Source organism: Lactuca saligna, chromosome 8 (genome assembly GCF_052625555.1).
Source record: "Lactuca saligna cultivar CGN05327 chromosome 8, ASM5262555v1, whole genome shotgun sequence".
Taxonomy (NCBI): Eukaryota; Viridiplantae; Streptophyta; class Magnoliopsida; order Asterales; family Asteraceae; genus Lactuca; species Lactuca saligna.
Genome location: NC_136424.1, coordinates 74,954,131 through 74,975,433, shown reverse-complemented (window position 1 = coordinate 74,975,433; position 21,303 = coordinate 74,954,131). Strand labels below are relative to the sequence as shown.

The following is a 21,303-nucleotide window of genomic DNA, read 5'->3' as shown; positions in this document are numbered from 1 at the left end:
AGTCTCAGAGTAGAGATAGGAGACCGGGACAATCGTAGCCGACGACCAAGCGGATTAAGCCCACCGATACGAGAGTTGTGAGCCAGAAGGGCCGCACTTATGGCAAGTGCGGCAAGAGTCATAAGGGATCTTGCCAAGCAGGGATTTGCTACAAATGTGACAAGGAGTGGCATTTGTTTAACTATGTGTTACAAAGTATATCCTTTCATGGTAGGATGTAGAGGAGTAGTGATATGTTGGTAAGAGTATCATTAGGATTGATGATCATCGTAGTGAATATCGTAAGGGTTGTATGTATTAATGTAATAGCATGACAACTCTTGATATAGACTTTCTTGCATGTTTCTTATTTGGTTGTGGCTTTAGAGTAGGATAATTTGTTTAACTATCTATCTTATCTCTGATTACTTACAACTATGCATCCACTTGGTAATCTGTCAGTTGTAGCGTAGAGTGTAGTATGAGCCCCTAGTATGATGTGCACTGTAGTAAGCGATTAGATAAGTAGAATAGTTCTGGTAGTTGCTTGTGTTGTTGGGTTGTTTGATTGCATGTTTATTATATATGTCGACAAATCTTGTGGTGGTTGAGGGCGGTCCTGCTTTGTGTCGTAGGCCAAGATACCCGGACGAGCCAACGTTATATTGAAGGCCAAAGGCGGACCAAGTTTATGTTGTAGGCGAGTGAGGTGGACCAATCGTGGACCGAAGGCCAATGTTTACATGTCTGTATATATATTGTGGTGTGTGGTATTTTGGGAAACTCACTAAGTTTTGGGTTACAGGGAGAGTAGATCGTTGTGTAAGATGAGATGGTTTCTCATGGCTGGAAAGAACAATCTTGGTGGATGGGTGGATGGGTGGGTGTTTGGGGGGGGGGGGGGGGGTTGCATATGTATAATGGAGGCTCATGTCTGAGAATCAGGGATCCCACCTCATAGGTCAATGAACAATTAGCTCAAGCCATTGGCTACATGAGAAAGCGTTCCATTTATAAGGTTAGGTGAATGAACAATTAGCTCAAGCCATTGGCTAGTTTGTTTTGTCATGCAACCAGTTTTGTTATGTCAGGCGGCGTAGGTCATGCCAATGGACCTAACATCTTCATATTGTAATTTTTATTTTTAATGTTATAAAGTTTAATTTTAATGTTATTCGAAAGAATTGAGTTTGAGGTGAGGTGGCAAGGAATGGCAAATTTGAGTTTCAAGTGAGTTAGATGCGTACATGGCACACAAAATGGATGGCAAGGGGCGGCACCACTCCTTAGCTAAGTATTAACCAAGACACCATGACATGATAGTTAACAAAAAGTATTGTATTACCAAAAAAAAATTTATAAGTCGCATAAGAACATAAAGCTATACAATTTCAACTTAAATTAAAAATGGAATAACAAAAAAACTATAATATGACAACTAAATGTTCTTCCATGGCTACATCTTGGCGACATTGGATTCAGTTTGAGGTTTTGCCACTACTGAACTCTACAGTGTAATCAGTTTCGCTTCTGTAAGATTCAATACTCGCATATTTGTATACATCAATATTTAATTTAAACAGCTCGAATAAAGGAATTCACAAGCATCTTCAGGACATCATGTTTTAACTTCAGAATTGATTCATCAACAATCATATGCCAAAGGAGAAACCTTTCTTCCACCATTAAGCAATTCAGTCATTTCCCCCCATTTTCTGTTGTCATTTGATCCAAAGATTCAACTCCAATCAGCAGGATAGAAAGACTAGTTCTCAAGATTTTGTCACTGTACACATCAGGTTTCATTAAGCAAAATGGAATTATCAAAAGCCTACTTTCAACTCAGATAATGCAACCCATCAAGTAAATGCTTGTATGTCTTTTCATTCATAAAACTATCTTTCTTCCTGAATTCTTCAAGAATATCAAAAGCATCATCAACCCTACCTTCCCTACACAACCCTTCAAGAAGAGTCTTATAAGTCAACAAATCAGGTGCCATTGAATTATCCAGCATATCATTGATGACACGAATTGAATCTTTGAACCTTTGTTCCATTGCAAGGCTACAGATCAGAATCATAAAAGTGCTCCCTTTTGGCAACAACTCCTTTTCTCTCATCTCTTTATAAAACCCTAAACCCTCATCCACTCTCCCCTTTTCGCATAATCCATGGATCAAATAACAATATGTATACAGATTCGGTTGATTTCCATACAATGTCATCTCACGAAAAACCCTAATTGCTTGTTCAAGTTCGTGACATTTGGCGTGTGCTTTGATGATCATATTCATTGCAAACGTATCAGGAATCACCCCTGAAGCTTTCATTTGTTTCGATAACGATTTCACTCCACGTAAATACACATGACACACATTCACGTTATTGAATCGTCTGAGAAGAGAATCTAATAAAAGTTTATACGTTTCTAGATTCGGTTTTGTGTCTTCGTGATTCAACATTTTTTTGTAAACATCAAACGCGCGATTGAATAAAAACTTACGACCACAGCAGAATTTGATAACGGAATTATAGAGAGGAACGCTTCCAGAGCACGCGCCTGCGACAATTTCTTCAACTAGGGTTTCGGCGTGGTAGTAACGCTTACCGGAGACCGCGATTTGAACCATGGTGAGGTAGGTGGTGCTATTGTGCTTGTAGCCACGTTGTTGGCCGGTCCACCGGAAGATATCGAAAGCTAGGTCTGCGTCGGATTGGGCACGCAAGGCTTCGTCCACGTCGTATGGGGTGAATCCGGGTTTGAGCTTTTCGAGCCATGTCTCGAATTGCTTCTCTAGTGGAGTTCTCGTTCTGAGGTTGAAGCTTTGTGGTGGTGATGGAAGAGGCACGGTGGAAGTAGGGTTTGGGGCCGCAACAACGGCGGCTGTGGAGATTGATCGGAGATAGAGAAATGCCGTTGCAGTGGAGGCGAGAGAGCGTTGCTGTAAGATTGGTCTCGCCATTGTAAGAATTTGCAGCGAATTTGAGAGTTTTTATGTTCCAAAATTTAAACCTGTTTTTGGGCTTACTGAGCTTATCATAAACCTTAGATTGGGCCAGGCTAATTTATTTGATTCAAAATCATTAATCATTTGCCAACGATAGTGTTTCAAAAATAGATATTGAAATATGAAAATTAAAATAACTTTAAGCTAAAATTCTACACAATGTCACCGGGAAAAGCTCAAATCATTGAGCTAAAATATTTCACGAAAATTCATGGGATTTACAATGGGTTTGAATCTACTTTTTTTTACTCTTTATATGAAACAATTTATAAGGTTAAATTATTTAGTAACTTTCATGGAAAATTGACATGCGACAGATTTTTCCATTATTTTTTATTTTGCATTTACCCACTAGACCGATTATAGATAAAATATGACATACAGCTTTAATTATTTAAACCCTTTACTATTTCAATAAGTTTTTGCATTTTTTAAAGATTGTCCCAATTACTTACTAAACTATAACATTTAGCTAATACGATTGGAGTGTGATGGTTGAGAGTAAAGTTCCACATGTGAGGTTTATGATTTACAACTTAACATATCAAAATATTATTAATGTTCTGTAATTAACCTATCTTATAAAGATTGGAATTGTAATTAACCTATGTATAGAGATTGGGATTGATTGATGCAAGACATTTAGAGGGCGCATTTTACAATTTTTTTTTTTTTTTTTTATAGTTCTTTATAATTTTTGTCCAGTTTAGCAATTATATTTCATAACTCTTTATTTTATGCCTTATATATATATATATATATATATATATATATATATATATATATATATATATATATAATTTTTTACTATTTTTGATTACTTTAATCTGTTTAGTTAAATATAAAACATAGATTTGAAAATATTTTATAAAAGTTTCATAGTAATTGTCAAAAATTTCAAAATGATATAAGTAATCAAATTAAAGAGTTTACCATAGCAAACTATTTTTTATTAGAATATTAATATAAACTAATATTACTTTTAAAAAATATGATTTAGACTTAAAAATTTAAAGTTATGGGATGAGAGTTTATATATATATATATATATATATATATATATATATATATATATATATATATATATATATATATATATATATATATATATATATAAGAAAAATAAACATAAATAAGTTAATTTCTAAAAAAGAGATATGAGAAAGTTAAAATTAGAAATGGTTTATAACAGTAGTTTTTTTGATAAATAAATATTAGTGAAAATTTTGTCATTACAAAAATAATAAATATTTGAAAAGTTAACCATCATCGCAACAAGCTTCTTCCTAAGACGTCGGGGTTAAGTAAACAAAAAATGATTAAGTTTGTTAGAATGTGGGGGTCCAAATCCATCCTCACCCACAAAAGACCAAAACATCAATTTCATGGTTTGAATTGCTCATAATATCGATGTTTTGATGAGTTTACTAGTATTTTAAAAGATAAAATGAATAAAAGATTGATAAAAGCAATTGAAATCCTTGTGGGTGGCATCAAATTAACCTACTCGTTTTATTTTTCTAATGTTTGGATCACATCCCTTAATAATTTATGGTTTAATCTACTCATATTATAATCTTCATTAGGTGGAATAATATTACATATAATAATTTATATAATTTCTCTTGACTTTGACTCTTTCACGCGTACATTTGTTTATCCTCTCAGTAGTTTCGAAACTTTGCCATCTTTGCCCAATCTGCAAGGGTAATTCTAATTCTGTACAAACTACAAATGATACGATATTTTTTTTACCGTTTTATGCAAACTAATCGATACATATTTTTAAATTGTAATTACATCATTTCAAGATAACATATTCTTAATTAATTTGTTTTATGATAATAGTTATATATGTATTCATGTAAGTAATTATGCTTGAATTGCAATGTAAACTTCACTTCTTATGGGCATTCTCTTCAACAATTTTTTTCCCAAAACTAAAAGTTATACTAATAAACTTTCTTGTTTCTTTGTAAATTTTCTGATAGTTACTGAACGTGAAAATAGTGATATACAAAATGTGTAAGCAACGTCTTCCTCCTAAAATCCTTATAATATTCCCATGGATACATCATCAACCTATATTCAACTTTCAAATCCCATTAAACAATTTCTTCAATTAATAACCCGTCTTTAGTCAACCACAAATCCAACCAATGCCTTCAAGATTCCTTAAAAACCAGACTCCAAAATTTCTTCATCTAAACTGTTCTTCTTCTTCTTCTTCTTCTTCTCTCTGTTTTTCAAGCTTTCATCAATGGGGATCTGTTTCCTCATCAACATCATCTTCTCCACCATAACCCTGATGTCAAACCTCCTTTCTCGCTTGCTCTTCAACGTCACGGCCTACCTCCTCGTAATAGCAATCCAAGGTTTAAAAGTCCCCGGAGAAGCACTGCAGGCTGGAATGGAGCAGATCTCCGGTCTGATCAAATCCTGTGTTGAGTACCTTTTTGGGATAATTATGGAGGTGATGAGTGAGATTGTTGGGTTAGCTTTTGATTTAGTGAAAGAAGTTGTTTTTGGTTCGGTGACTGCCACTGGGGCGGCGGTCGGAGGGTTGGTGGAGAAGATGAGGTCGGGGTTTGATCTGCTGGTGGAAGATATTCCGGCGGTGATGGAGGGTGCGATGGAGATGGTTACTACAATGGTGACGGATTTATGGAATAATTATATTGAAGCTCAGAGTTATGTTACAGAGAACGCTTGAGTTTTGGTAAGAAACTAAGAATTAATATATATTTTTTTAAACCATCGGTTTTTATTTTTTTTTGGGTGTAAATAAATCTTTGTTTTGTAATTTCTGTTAATTGCAAACGAATTCAAAATATATTTAACGTAACAATTTGCCGATTTGTACATAATTTTAATTATTTAGCATAACAAACTTATTATTTTATGTAAATTTTACATCAAATAGTAAATATAGCAAGTCTATTACATTAAATGGTGGTTTTCAATGTTTTTTCTTAAATAAAAATATATATAATGGATTAAAAAGTCGATCACAAACTATTGATGCCTTTTGGCCACTAATTTCTATGTTTTTTCCTTTTTTCTGTTATTTAAGATTTTTTTTTCTTTAGTTTGTGTTGTAGAATGCCAGATTTTTAAAGTTTGGGAGCAAATTCTACTTTCATGTATGTTTGTGTATGCAACTATGCACAGAGCCGGTCCAAACGTATATGGGGCCCTGGGCGAAAATAAAGAAAAGGGCCCCTTACAGACAAATATAATAAATATTCAAAAAAATATCATTTATTCTTCACTATAAATTGGTTCAATTAGCAATAACAAGCAAACCAAATCGTTTATCTTTTGAGCTAGTTTGAGTTTGAACCAATTTTAAGTCCTAAAAATCATTTAGATAACAATTTTATTATATATATACACTATATAGTCAAGAAATTTTGGGCCCACCGGAGACGTGGGCCCTGGGCGGTCGCCCGGGTTGCCCATCGTCTGCACCGACCCTGACTATGCATCGACTTAACTCGGTATTAAACATGCCTCATCGCTTCAATTAAAAGCTAATAGTTGAATTAAACACGTAATACAGGCTTATATTAATTACACAAGGTTAAATCAAACCTAATTGTAAATGTATTAGTTTAATCGGTTTCTTAATCAAACCTAACTATATGTGCATTAGTTTAAGCAGTTTTTAGATGATGAAATAATAAAGTCAATTGATCAGTTAAATTTAAATAAATAAAAGATAAGATGCATTGTATTAGTTTAATCGGTTTCTTAATCGAACCTAACTATGTGTGTATTAGTTTGCCATATATCATGTCTTAATGCGAGGAGTCCATAAAAATTCTAAGATTCATCATATTGACAAAAACATTATGGACAACCTTTGTATTTACCTAAGGGTAGCACAATCTTACGCTTTTTTCTTTTTGAACACGAATATGTAAAAATAACAAAAATTTTCATATTTGTAACAAAATGTTATGTAAATACAAATAAATAGGTGGGAAACTGTGTAAAAAACTAAATTTGTATATAAAAAAAACTGTACAACAATAAGTTGCAAAAAAATCTACGAAACACAGTTGTAAAGAAATGGAAAATCAATATTGTATAAGAAGTTGGTAAACATTTGTGAAAAGATTTTGCATCAAACTCATTAAAGAAATTGAATACCGTTCAAAATTGTAAATAGAAAAAATTGGATGTAGCAAATGGTAGAAAAGGAAAATCTTGGCCAAAATTATTTATAAAAAAAAAAGACCTTAATGTTGGAAAAGATAAAAAAAAAATGGAAAATATACTACTCTTATGAACAAAACAAATGATAGGATGAACAAATACAAAAAGGATACTTGGAAGATTCATACATTTTTTTATCAAGACAATTAGGAACCAAAAAATTAAGTTGTTAGTTTGTTACTTGTTTTTCTGAGACAAAATGTATATAGTATGCAAATTATATCTATCGACTTTTACAGTTATAAAATGTAAACCAAATATCTGAAAGAAGAAGATTGTTTTTTTAACATGTGCATCATGCTAGAATAATCTAAAATCTGATTAAATTGATTTAAAAAAACTTAGAATGATTTTTTCAATAATTTTATGATTTTATTATAAATAATTAACAAATATAGATCAATTTTTATGTATTATTGTATAAAATTAAAAATAAAATGATATGAATTAACGTGTTTATATTCGATAAAAACCAACAAACTTTGATCGTAAAATTATACCGAAACATTTAAGGATAAAAGAATTTAACTCATAAAATGGATAGAAATAAACTTTAATTTTAAATAAAAATTTTCAAAATTTTCATTTACTTTTTCAATTAAATCAATAAAAAACCGGATATAAATATTTTTCCAAAAAATAAATGATATTGCATTAAATAATGCTTTATAAAATTTAACACAAAAAATAAGACAATATTATGATTTTTTTTTCATATTTATATAAATAGCTCTAACGAACATTATTATAATTAAATATTTATTTATAAATTTGTCACAGATTATGATTGTGTCGCCGAAATTTTTTGTTTAAGTATTATAACTTTTTTTTCCAAATTGTTTATCAAAGTTAGAGTTGGAATAAATCTAAGTTAAAAAAATACATAGATATATGTGTTTTTTAAGGCTAGAAGATGTCTGAAGAGGTTTGAAGATTCTAGTCAATAAGAGACCGCTTTTTAAGGTCTGCGGTCTTCAAAAAAACTGTTTGTGGAAATAATCCCCCTTAGGGTTTGCACTGTATTCTCATCGGCACTTATACAAGATACAATATATATAAGATACACAAAGGACCCATATACTATACATGAATATGAAACCTACACTAAAATAGATAGATAAATAAATAAATAGATACATTAACACTCCCCCTCAATTTGAGCAGGGGGTTCCCGAATGTTTTAACTGTCACGAAAATCCAAAAATAAAGGTGTATGTAGTCCTTTGGTGAAGATATCTGCAAACTGATAAGACGCCAAAGGAACATGCAACACGTGAACCTAACCAATGGCAACGCGTTCCTTAAAAAAATGTAAGTACATTTCCACATGTTTGGTTCTTTGGTGCTGAACTGGGTTAAAAGCTAAGTACATGACACTCACATTGTCACAAAACATAACCATAGATCGAGTTAGAGGGCACGAAAGTTCAAGAAGGATATTTCGGAGCCAAGCGGTTTCATCAACAACATTAGCTACCCCCCGATACTCAGCTTTGGCATTAGACCGAGAGACGACATGTTGACATTTGGAAGACCAAGAAATAAGATTATAACCGAGATAAATGCAAAACCCAGAGGTGGACCGATGTGTTGAGGGACAGCCAGCCCAATCAACATCAGATTAAAAAACCAAATGATCGACATGAGATGGACGAATGAACAGACCATGATGAAGAGTACCCTGAAGATAACACAAGATACGCTTAAGAGCTATGAAGTGGGGTTCACATGGATCATGCATGTACAAACAGATTTGTTGAAATGCATAGGCAATATCTGGTTAAGTAAACGTCAGATACTTAAGTGCCCTGGCTAGACTTCTATATAGGGTCGGATCAGAAACCAGAAACCAGATTTCCCACGGAAGATAGTTTTGGTTTGGAGTCTGTAGGAGTACTACACGAGTTGCAGGAGGTCATATCAACTCGAGATAAAATCTCATTGTCAAAGGCAGTCTGAGACAAGAACACACTATCTGCAGAACGAGTAGTTGTAATGTCGAGAAAAAGGGACAAAGAACCTAAGTCCGTCATAGCAAAATCAGACGAGAGTCAAGTAATGACTTGCGTGATGAGGGATGGGCTAGAAGCCGTGAGAATGATATCATCCACATAAAAAAAAAACAAAAAAACAAAAAACAAAAAAAAAAACGTGATTGCTAGGCTTTCATGCACCGTACATCGTAAGAGCCTAATACCATGTTTGTGGAAATAATCCCCCTTAGGGATTGCATTGTATACTCATCAGTATTTATACAAGATATAATATATAAAATACACAAAGGACCCATATACTATACATGAATACGTAACCTACACTAAAATAGATAAATAAACAAATAGGTACATTAACAAAAACAAACAGTCTGTGAAGCCTAATGTCTGTACATGGTCTGCGCAGCGTAGACAAAAAAAGCTAAAAAGATCTTCAGAATATTAACAAACAACACATATACTTGTATGTTTAAAACGGAAAACTTTGTTTAGAACTTAAAATACAACCTCATTGTAAACATTAACATTTTCCAAATGTTATTATACTGTAGGTAAGAGCACATCAACCTACAGTGTTATTACACTGTGCTTCAAAGAGTCAAACGCTGCTTCATACAGTTCACGGTCTCAAACCAATTACCACAATTGTCATACCGCAACTCCTGCCTCTACCTGCACACCACTTGCTCGATCCATTCTCTGCACGAATAGCTCAATCTCTTCTCTGAATTTCTACATCTCAGGCCAATTACCACCATCATCACATCTACCTCCACATGCGCGCCACTTGCTGGAACTGTTCTCTGCATTGGTTGCTCTATCTCCTCTCTCTATTTCTATGACCTCATAGCTGTCAGCCACACCTCACCCATCATAAGGTATTTTCTTCTTTGACATCTTTTGAGCATCTTCAAAGATTTTTTGGGTCATTTTCCTTTCCTTCTATGTTCCCATGTCAAAATTCTGTGCTCATATGACAGAAAAAAAACATGGGAATAAATTAGGGCTAAAGTTTCCATGCTATTCTATTGAGTCTGTATCAGAATTTTATGTTCGTATGATAGAAAACCATGAGCAGAAATTAGGGCTAAAGTTCCCATGGTATTATGTTGATTCTATAAATTAGGGCTTAAGTAAAAGTAGACCAGCAATAAACAAATTTAGTAAAAAAAACTATTGTGGCCTTCAATCACCACAATCTGTTCATCTTCACAGTTCCATTCTTGCAATCAACTTTCGACTTCAGGGGTCATAAGAGAAGCAAGCATGATATTGATCTGAATGGAGCTCCCAAGACAGCAAGACAGAGGTAAAAATTCCTCATTTTAGTTTATTCTTCACAGATTCATTAATCTCAGTTCCCAATTATTAATTAAATGCCTTAATTTCTCTTTCTCCCTGAATAACATATTGAAAGTGTACTTATATAATCAAATTTTCCTTTAATAAACAAAAATACCAGTTTTGTTTCTTTGCTTTCTGCCATAATGCATTTTTCCTTTGGTAAACAAAAAGAAATATTAGCATCAAAGTTTGAACAATTGTTAAATTTGATTTTTATTATGTTACATGTAAATGATTTATTGCCCATGTCTACATTCTTAGCCATTAAATGATTGTTTCAGGTTCCTTATATTGTTATCGGTTGCTTTAGTTCTATTTCCTACCTTTGGATTTCAAAAAGGTACCCTCTAATCCGTGCTATGTATAATGTGTTGTTTTCATCGCTTATTTTGATTGGCCTTTTTTCTTTACTAACTGATTTGTTTTTGCTATATCTTGATGCCTTTATCTTATATTGTTATGATTTTCCATTATATTAAAAGCCAACTTATTTCTTTCACCGATTCGTTTCACAACAATATGCAACGAAAAAAGAAAAAGCTTAATCATAATGATGAACATCCACTTGAAAATTATGTTTCTTCTCCACAATCTAGCCCACATGCTTTTTCTGATAGCCCATCGAGTTCTAAATCTACAAAAAATCGTGTGTCAAAAAGGCTTATGTGTACAAAACTTTCGGTATTCAAGGACTCTCATATTTCAACACCTCATGCACAACAACCTCATAATTCTCAATCTTTTAATTCAGGTGATAGTCACAGTAACAGAATCAATGGTATGTCTAAAAAAATCCGTCTGCCATTCTTCTTGATGGGGTTTCTCATGTGTATGCATGATATGTTCGCCACCTGCTTAAGCATGACTCAGATGTTATTAACTATGTTGTTTGTCATGTTTTCCAGGTCCATCTACTGCATATTTGGATTTGGGTGATTGTGACCAAATCTGTGAGCATTGCTATGCATGCTTCTGGTATGCTAAACGACGGAAAGGTCTTCCCGAAAATCAAAGACCTAAATATAGTCGTTGTTGCAAAGGCGGTCGGGTAATGTTGCCGCTACCAAGGCAGCCTCCAAAGATAATTAAAGAACTCTTTAAAGATAAGCACTTTATGGAAAACATCCGTGCTTATAACATGATGTTCGCCATGACTTCATTCGGGGCAAAAGTGGATGATTCAGTTAATAATTGGTCAGGGCCTTATGTATTCAAGGTAGAAGGGCAGATTTCTCATTGGATGGGATCTTTGTGTCCACCAACTGATGGTAATCCAAGGTTCTTGAAAATGTATATCTATGATACTAATAATGAAGTTTGCAACAGACTTCATCATTTTAGTGGCTCTGAATTTGGCGATCTTAAACCAGAAATTGTCAAGACTTTGATTGACATTTTAGACAAAATCAATGATTTAGTCAAGCTATTCAGAACAACTAGAGATATATGTTTTCACGAACAACCTCAAGAGTTCATGGTCAGGTTATATAATAGTGGAAACCAAATGCACTATAATGCTCCTACTCTGGGTGTGCTAGGCGGAATTGTTTATGACAGCGGGCCTACATGTAAAAATGATTTTGACATACTAATCCGCATGAGAGATGGGCGGCCTCGAAGAATAAATAAGTTGCATCCTTTGTATATGGCGTTGCAGTTCCCGTTACTATTTGTTTTTGGTGAGCATGGTTGGTCGATCGAGCTTAAGCAAGTAAATGATGGATGTATAGGTGTGATATGTGCATATTTAGTGTGTATTAAGTGTAGTATTTATTCATATATTAGCTAAATTGTTGCATATTATGGACAAAAGGTACTTAAAAGTGTTGAATTATGTTTTTCAGTCCAAAGATGAAGCTCGGAAGCGAAAGGAAGCATGAGAAGCGGTTAGGAGCTCAAGAGTGGAAAGAAGAAAGAAAACACCCATAAAAGGCTTCTACTCGTCGAGTTGCCCCTTGACTCGACGAGTCCGGTCGCGGATTCAGAAAGATAAGCATTCGGAAGTCAAGATAGTTATCGGATTACGACTATTGTGAGAGGGACTCGACGAGTCGGAACGCATATATAAAGATAACTCTACAATGCGAGAAGAGAGAATTCTGGGAAGTTTCAGAAGTGCTTAGCTGCGAATAAGAAGCCAGAAGAACCCTAGAAGTCGACCAAAGAAGCTAGAATCCAATTCCGGGAGTAATTAAGGCGTAATTTCACCATTCTACTTAATTCTTTTGTTTTGTCAACATGATTAAGCAACTTGAACTTATTTGTTTGCTGTTATTTACCTTAGTTATGAACTAATTTCTTTAGACTTCTGTTTGAGGATACAAAGTTGACAATATGGTTTGATTGATTGGTAGGATTAATTCCAAGTTGGTGATTAATTGTTATTTTAGCTTGCTAAAGAACCTTGTGTATGAGTGATAATTTATTTTCTGTTAATAGGAAGATAATTGATTAGCATGAACATCTATTGATTATCAACCTCGTATGATATGCGACCACTATATCATATGTCTAGGATTAATGAATATGAAACTAGGATTAATAAGGAAATTGAGTAAACTCATGTGCAAGCTTGTAAGATGACCATCGAACAAGAGGTTAATTAAGAATAACGAATTAATTAGCTATTGCAAGTCTAACTTAACCCAAATAATTAATCTAGTAAATATAATTAAATTAAGCAATTGGCCACTGTTTGAATTAGTTTATTTGCTAAGGATTAGGGTAGTGAACACAAACTTAATAACTTGAATCGGTAACCAACGAAAGAATTAATCCATTGCACTATTACCTTAAAATCAACCATAAAGTTAACCGAGTTGAACTAAACAGAAGTTTCTTTCCCATTATTGAATCTAGTTAATTTGTTCTTTTCTAGTCTTGCATTAGTTTTAGTTAGTAAGTTTCTAGTCTTGTAAAACTAGAGAAAAAAAAACCCTTATTTGCTTAATCAACTTAGATAGAATTAGTTTTTAATTTAATTTGTCGTTCCCTGTGTTCGATACCTTGCTTATTTAGCTATACCACAATTGATAGGTTCACTGCCTTTTGTGTGTTATTTGATAATTAAAGTAGGATTAAAACTAAGTGAGTTTTACACACATCAAGTTTTTGGCGCCGTTGCCGGGGAACGGTTCTAAAATTAGCATTAAAATTCTAATTCAATCGATCCTTTGTGTAAGATTCATCTTACACAAAGTTAATTTCTGTTCATTTTTTGTTTAAGTTTTAGTTAAAAAAAAAAAAAAAAAATTTAATCGCTGATTTTAACTTGAACTCGCCGAGTGCATTCGCCCCGACTCGGCGAGCTGACGCTGAATCAGATTTAATTTTTGTTCTTTTTTACGCGTTTTGTTTTGTTTTAGTCTGCAGTTGGTTCATGACCCGAGGATCTGCTACGCCTCTAGTTCCCCCTCTTGAAGATCCGGAAACCACATTAAGAAGAAACAAGGGCAAAACCGTTGGAGAAACCGCTTCTTCAAAGAACTCACCACTCAAAAAACCTCAAATCCGTTTTTAGCAAGAAAAGGAGCAGCAAAGCAGGAGCATCCAGTGCGTCGTTGACAACCGAAGATCTAATCCCAAAAGACACCGATTACGAGACCGAAGAAGAAAGCGAGCACACATCCGAGTTTGAAGAAGACTTAGCCACCGCTATGGCTAATATTGACGAAATCCCCATGGGGGAGTGGAAGAAAAGGATGCGTGATGACACCGGCCCGGGACTTGTGCAACCCGCAATCCCCGCTACCGCTACGTTTGAACTAAAGGGCCATATTCTCGCTCAACTCAAGGAGATACCCTTTCACGGGAGAGATCATGAAGACGCCTATAAACACTTAGATGAAGTGAATGATGTGGCGGATTACTTCAATGTACCTAATGTGCCCCACGAGATCCAGCTACTACGCATGCTTCCTGTCACATTTAAAGGAGCTGCAAAGGATTGGTTGAAGTCACTCCCTCCCGGATCAGTTACCACATGGGCCAAAATGAAAGAAGAGTTCATAGATCACTTCTGCCCACCTTCCAAGATAGCCAAGCTAAAGAAAGCCATTGCCAACTTCGAGCAACAACCCGGTGAATCCCTTTATGAAGCTTGGGAAAGATACAAGAGCCTACTTCGAAATTGCCCCCACCACGATCTCAATAGCCAACAAGAGGTCTCTATCTTTTATGATGGAGTAAATGTCACCACGAGGCAACTACTTGATTCACAAGGCCCACTCACCCAAAAGCCACCTCCGGAAATAAAGGAGTTAATTGAAGAATTCTCCAGGCACTCTAGAGAATATCACAACCCGAGGAATGAAGTGAGTCGAGGAGTAGTAAATTCGGTAAACGATGGTATGGCGGCGGTGATAGCTAAACTCGATAGCCTAGACCGAAGAATGACAAAAATGGATCAAACGATCCATGCTATTAGAGTTGGATGTGAAAATTGTGGCGGTCCCCATCTTACCAAGGAATGTGATCGAGACGAGAATGGAAATAAAAAGGCTCAAGTATTCTACTCCAGCGGCGATAGATACGATGAAGACTGGAGGAAACCGAAGAAGGAATGGCTCCCATACGAAGAGTACAGAAAGGCTAAGGAAGAGAAATATAAACAGAGGGAGATGGGATATTATCAAAAGGAAGAACCGGTGATGGACAAGAAGACGAATTTAGAAGAATTACTTACAAAATTCATAACCGCATCCGAGAAAAGACATAATGATCATGATGTAGCAATGCAAGAAACCAGAAATATGTTGAGGAATCAGCAAGCTTCTATTCTTAACATAGAGAAACAGCTGGGCCAACTTGCACATCAAGTAAATGAAAGAAGACCGGGCCAACTTCCAAGCGACACCCAACCCAATCCAAGAAACGAGAACGTGAGCGTAATAACCTCCAGCGGTGAAAAAGAATTGGCAGAAACACTAAGAGTTTCCAAGGAGAAGGCAGAAAAGGAAGAAAAATCAGAACAAGAAAAACTCGATCAGACTCGCCGAGTCACCAAAATGGACTCGACGAGTCCAGTCGGGAATGAAGAAAATGCCATTTTTCTGAAGCCATACAATCCTCCTTTGCCATACCCATCCAGAGCCATGCCGTCAGAAAAAGTTCAAGCCTATAGAACCTTCATGGAGCATGTTAAAGCTTTACAAGTCAATATGCCATTCTTGGACACAATGCTCCAAACTCCTAAATATTTTAACTTGCTTAAAGGCTTGTTTGCTTCTAGGAAAGATCTTGCTGAAGTCGCGGAGATATTAATGAGTGAGCTGCCTGAGAAGAAGGGTGATCCGGGTAACATAGTAATTCCGTGCCAATTTGGTAATGAAGTTTCTACACAAGCATTGGCTGATTCAGGGGCAAGTATTAATTTGATGCCCTATTCATTCTTTAAGAAGCTGAATTTACCAGCACCAAAGCCGGTAACTATGAGAATCCATTTGGCAAATAAAACAATAATTCACCCACAAGGCATATGTGAAAATCTCCTTATCAAGGTGGACAAGTTTATCTTCCCAGTAGACTTCGTGGTGGTGGAGATGAAAGAAGACCCAGAAATACCAATTGTTTTGGGAAGAACATTCTTAAACACCGCAGGTGCCCTAATTGACATATGTGAGTCTACTTTGACATTAAGAGTGGGTGATGAGTCGGTGATGTTTAAAGCTAATCCAGAGGTCAAGCAAGAAGAAGTAAAAGGAATGGAGGTCCAACACGCCGATGTGGCATGCCTTGATACGATGCCATTTGGAGAAGAGTCGAGCACAAAAGAGGATGAGGACATAAATGGAAGCAGAGCGGGAGCTGATCACCAATTCACTACTAAACCTAGAGCACGGACCGCTATGAAATATGAAGTTATCAAATTTAAAGAAAAGGAGGTTCAAAAGTTGGTGAAAAAGCATGGGTTGAAAAAGAAGAAGAGGAAAAGAGAGGCCCAACCAGCTGAGGATGATACAGAGAAAAAAAGAAGAGACGAATTAAAGAGGGCTTACAAGAAGAAGATTCACGCCTACAAGACTAAGTATAAACCACAAAAAGTGAGGCGTACATTCCCGATGCTTGAAGATGACAAAACGTAAATGGGAAGGAGTCTAGCTAATGACTCCGCAAAAAGAAGCGCTTGGCGGGAGGCAACCCGTTGTTAGAGTTTGCTTTCTTTTACTCTTTATTTTTGTTTTGTGTTTTAATTTTAATCTTCCAAATCATCGGACTTGTCTGCTTAAGGGAGCGCCTAGCTTAAGAGTGGGGTGAAAAGATTTTAAATAAATAACAAAATTTTAAAAATTAGTAATGTTTTACAAGAGACTCGCCGAGTCTGACCCGGACTCGACGAGTATATACTGATTTCAGAAAAAAAATCTGCGCGATTGGACTCGCCGAGTCTGACCCTGACTCGACGAGTCGATTTTATTTACAGAAAAAAAATAAACATTTTCGAAATTACTTTTACATCTAATAGGGTTTTAACCCTAAAAATTCAGTTTCCACACCACACTCGCCGGGTTCCTCTCTCTACAACTCTCTCTCAAACATTCAAGTGTTCTTCAACTTTTCTTCCAAATTCTCAAGGTTTAAACTCAAAGGAATCATGTTTAGAAGAGGACAATCTTCAAGTGGTAGCCAAGGGGAATTTCCATGGTTAAATTTCCCACAAATCGAATCCGCTTCAACAATGCGGAAGTGGAAGAAGAAGCTTTCCGATATCAAAAAGAAGGAGGTCTATGTACCGAACAGAATTGATTGGGAATGGTTGCAAAATGTGCGATATGAAGAAGAATTAGCTCCGTACCTTTTAAAGGAGTTTCAACATGACGGCGAGTCAATGATATGTGATGGGTGGAGCCGGGTCTTCCGCATACAAGAGCCGGTATATTTAGAGCTTTGCTTGGAGTTTTTCTCCACGGTATCTTTTACCGGTGGAGTGGATTTATATCATCCGACGAGCTTCACTTTTTGTCTTGGGGGCGAGTATCATCAATGCTCGGTGGTGGATCTTGCTTGCCGGCTAGGGATTTATGATCAACCTTTGGTTTCAACGAACCTCTTTCGGGCCTTTTTGGCAACCACTCACATGGTGTTCCCCGATGGAGTTACTAGCACGGGTTGGTGGAATACTATAGGGAATAAAGTTTATATCCCGAAGTCAGCACAAGAAGGGAGCATTCGATCCCCGACTCACCGCCTCATTCACCGCCTTATTTCCTCCACCATCAACCAAAGGAAGGACGATGACAAGGTTTCCAACCTTGATGTTTTCTACCTATGGAGCATTATCACGCCCAGTGTCTTTTGCAACATCCCGTGGTGCATTGCTTCATACCTCTCAGCGGGTGCGGTCAAAGATCGCAAAACATCGCGTATCAATGGAGGCATGTTTGTCACTCGATTGGCTAATTCATTCGGGTTGATGAACCGTGGTGCCTGGAACCTCCTAACATTGATCCCGACACCCCCATTTAATCCCATTCTTTTCCGCAGAGCACGAATCATTGAAGATTATGGTGGTGGCCATTATGCCATCCCAAATGATGACCCAGTTGTAGGTCCCGAAGCACCGGGAAGGAGGGTGAGATCGCGAAGGGAACGGGATGTGGAGGATGAACCGCCAGTGATTCCGGTAGAGACTGTAGACGTACCAATGGATTGGTACAATATAGAGATGAGGCGGATGCAAGACCAAATGGCTAGGGGGCTAAATTTTAGCAACCAATCCCACATACGACTTTTTGACCACTTCAATATTCCACATATTGATGGTGGGAATTATCCATACATTCCATCGTGGGACGAGAGGATTGGTGCACAACAAAGCGGAGCTGGGGGAAGTGGAGCCAACGATGATGAGGAGGAAGATGAAGATTGATATTCGTGTTTTTGTGTTTTTGTGTTCAAACAATTTCAATTTTTATTTTGTTTTGTTTTTGGTGTGTATGCTTTAAGATATTATTATGTTTAATAGTTGTTTGTTGTAGTTATTTTCAGGATTGCATTTTGATTGCTTGCTTAGGATGGTATAGAGAAGTAAAGCATGGATGTTTTTGCGTGTGAGAGCGAGTCAAGGAAGCGAGTTTTTAACATCAAAGTGTCAAGTCCGGTCTTAGGGGTATGAGCGATTGAGTCCGCATGTGAGGAAGGGTTAACGAAGTTGTTAGAGGCTAAAACAGTTGCCACATACCAAGATTTTTCATTCAGTGGTCAACTCGTCGAGTGCACTAAGCTGACTCGACGAGTCGCTTTGTATTTCCAGAAATTTTTAAAAGGCGCGCTGCTACTCGGCGAGTCCATCATCAGACTCGACGAGTCAGTCATTTTTTTGAGCCGAACGACTGCTGATTTGATGCTAATACTTATACCACTTGCATCCTTCTAATTCCATATCCATTCTTGAAGATCTTACGCCGATTTTCGCATATTTAGAGCGACCCACACGAGACATGGATGGGATGTTCCCATGTATGAAGTTTATTGAAGATGGAGCTTAAATGAGAGTGATCAACCTATCCACTGCTATCCCAGGGGAGTTTGTTCCAATTCCCTCTTTATTTTTCTGTTTTTATGCATAATATGCAATGAGGGCATTGCATCACATAAGTGTGGGGTAGGGGGTTGGTTACATAATAGTCAAATTTTAAAAAACTTGCATACTAAAAGGATTATTTAGGATACTAATTTAGAAAATTTTGGTAAAAAATTAGGATTCCATGTTAGAATTGTGTTAATAATTGCATGACAACCCAAATGTTTAGTTGAGCCTATATACGTTCTAGTGCATTTGTGGCTTCCTTATTTCAGTGAAATCATGAGACAAAAACATGACCTTGCTCAGCCTGAGGGATGTAATATGTTAAGCAGCCTAAACCTGAAATGTATCCAGGAACATTTTTATCATTAGCCAATAAAGGTTGAGATTGAGCGCCCCTGCTTAAGCATGTAGGGATTTGAGTGAAAAAGTGAGGTATACATGTAAAAAAAATGAGAGAATTACAAGAAAAAGTTTGAAGAATTTTTGGAGCATCAAAGTTAAATATCAAATATGAAGATCGAAAATTCTGAAGAATTCAAAAAATTGAAGATACCAAAAATCAAACAACAAGGTGGTGAATTTAAAGAAAGCCAAGATCAAATTATCAAGCAAGTGAAGAATTCCAAAGAGCTCCATAGTGGTATCGAAAAGTTGTAATTCTAGATTATGTATGCTTGGGTTGCTCAATTAAAAATACCTTGAGGGTAAAGAGGTTTTCTGAGGATGGATTCGGAGGGTTGCATAAAATGAGCATAGTTCGGGGTGAGTGGGCGAATGTTTATGAGGATTGTGAGTATTTGAAGTATGGGGGTTTTTAGGAATTTTAGACACAAATGCATGCGTTGCGGTCTTGGCATAATGGCTGGGTTGGATTGGAGTTATTAATGTGATTCTAATGTGTTAAAATTCAGTTTTGCTTGAGGGCAAGCAAAAGACAAGTGTGGGGTATTTTGATATGTGCATATTTAGTGTGTATTAAGTGTAGTATTTATTCATATATTAGCTAAATTGTTGCATATTATGTACAAAAGGTACTTAAAAGTGTTGAATTATGTTTTTCAGTCCAAAGATGAAGCTCGGAAGCGAAAGGAAGCATGAGAAGCGGTTAGGAGCTCAAGAGTGGAAAGAAGAAAGAAAACACCCATAAAAGGATTCTACTCGTCGAGTTGCCCCTTGACTCGACGAGTCCGGTCGCGGATTCAGAAAGATAAGCATTCGGAAGTCAAGATAGTTATCGGATTACGACTATTGTGAGAGGGACTCGACGAGTCACCATATGACTCGACGAGTCGGAACGCATATATAAAGATAACTCTACAATGCGAGAAGAGAGAATTCTGGGAAGTTTCAGAAGTGCTTAGCTGCGAATAAGAAGCCAGAAGAACCCTAGAAGTCGACCAAAGAAGCTAGAATCCAATTCCAGGAGTAATTAAGGCGTAATTTCACCATTATACTTAATTCTTTTGTTTTGTCAACATGATTAAGCAACTTGAACTTATTTGTTTGCTGTTATTTACCTTAGTTATGAACTAATTTCTTTAGACTTCTGTTTGGGGATACAAAGTTGATGATATGCTTTGATTGATTGGTAGGATTAATTCCAAGTTGGTGATTAATTGTTATTTTAGCTTGCTAAAGAACCTTGTGTATGAGTGATAATTTATTTTCTGTTAATAGGAAGATAATTGATTAGCATGAACATCTATTGATTATCAACCTCGTATGATATGTGACCAATATATCATATGTCTAGGATTAATGAATATGAAACTAGGATTAATAAGGAAATTGAGTAAACTCATGTGCAAGCTTGTAAGATGACCATCGAACAAGAGGTTAATTAAGAATAACGAATTAATTAGCTATTGCAAGTCTAACTTAACCCGAATAATTAATCTAGTAAATATAATTAAATTAATCAATTGACCACTGTTTGAATTAGTTTATTTGCTAAGGATTAGGGTAGTGAACACAAACTTAATCACTTGAATCGGTAACCAACGAAAGAATTAATCCATTGCACTATTACCTTAAAATCAACCATAAAGTTAACCGAGTTGAACTAAACAGAAGTTTCTTTCCCATTATTGAATCTAGTTAATTTGTTCTTTTCTAGTCTTGCATTAGTTTTAGTTAGTAAGTTTCTAGTCTTGTAAAACTAGAGAAAAAAAAAACCCTTATTTGCTTAATCAACTTAGATAGAATTAGTTTTTAATTTAATTTGCCGT

The 21,303-nt window shown here is 35.9% G+C and overlaps 1 protein-coding gene across 1 annotated transcript; it reads right to left on the bottom strand.

The window, feature by feature from the left end:
• Window positions 1-1,302: 1,302 nt before the first annotated feature.
• LOC145013310 (Tetratricopeptide repeat (TPR)-like superfamily protein) lies at window positions 1,303-2,970 on the bottom strand. Its single transcript, XM_078972112.1, has one exon. The coding sequence runs from the start codon at window positions 2,942-2,944 to the stop codon at window positions 1,817-1,819; it is 1,128 nt and encodes a 375-aa protein (XP_078828238.1). The 5' UTR covers window positions 2,945-2,970; the 3' UTR covers window positions 1,303-1,816.
• Window positions 2,971-21,303: the final 18,333 nt, after the last annotated feature.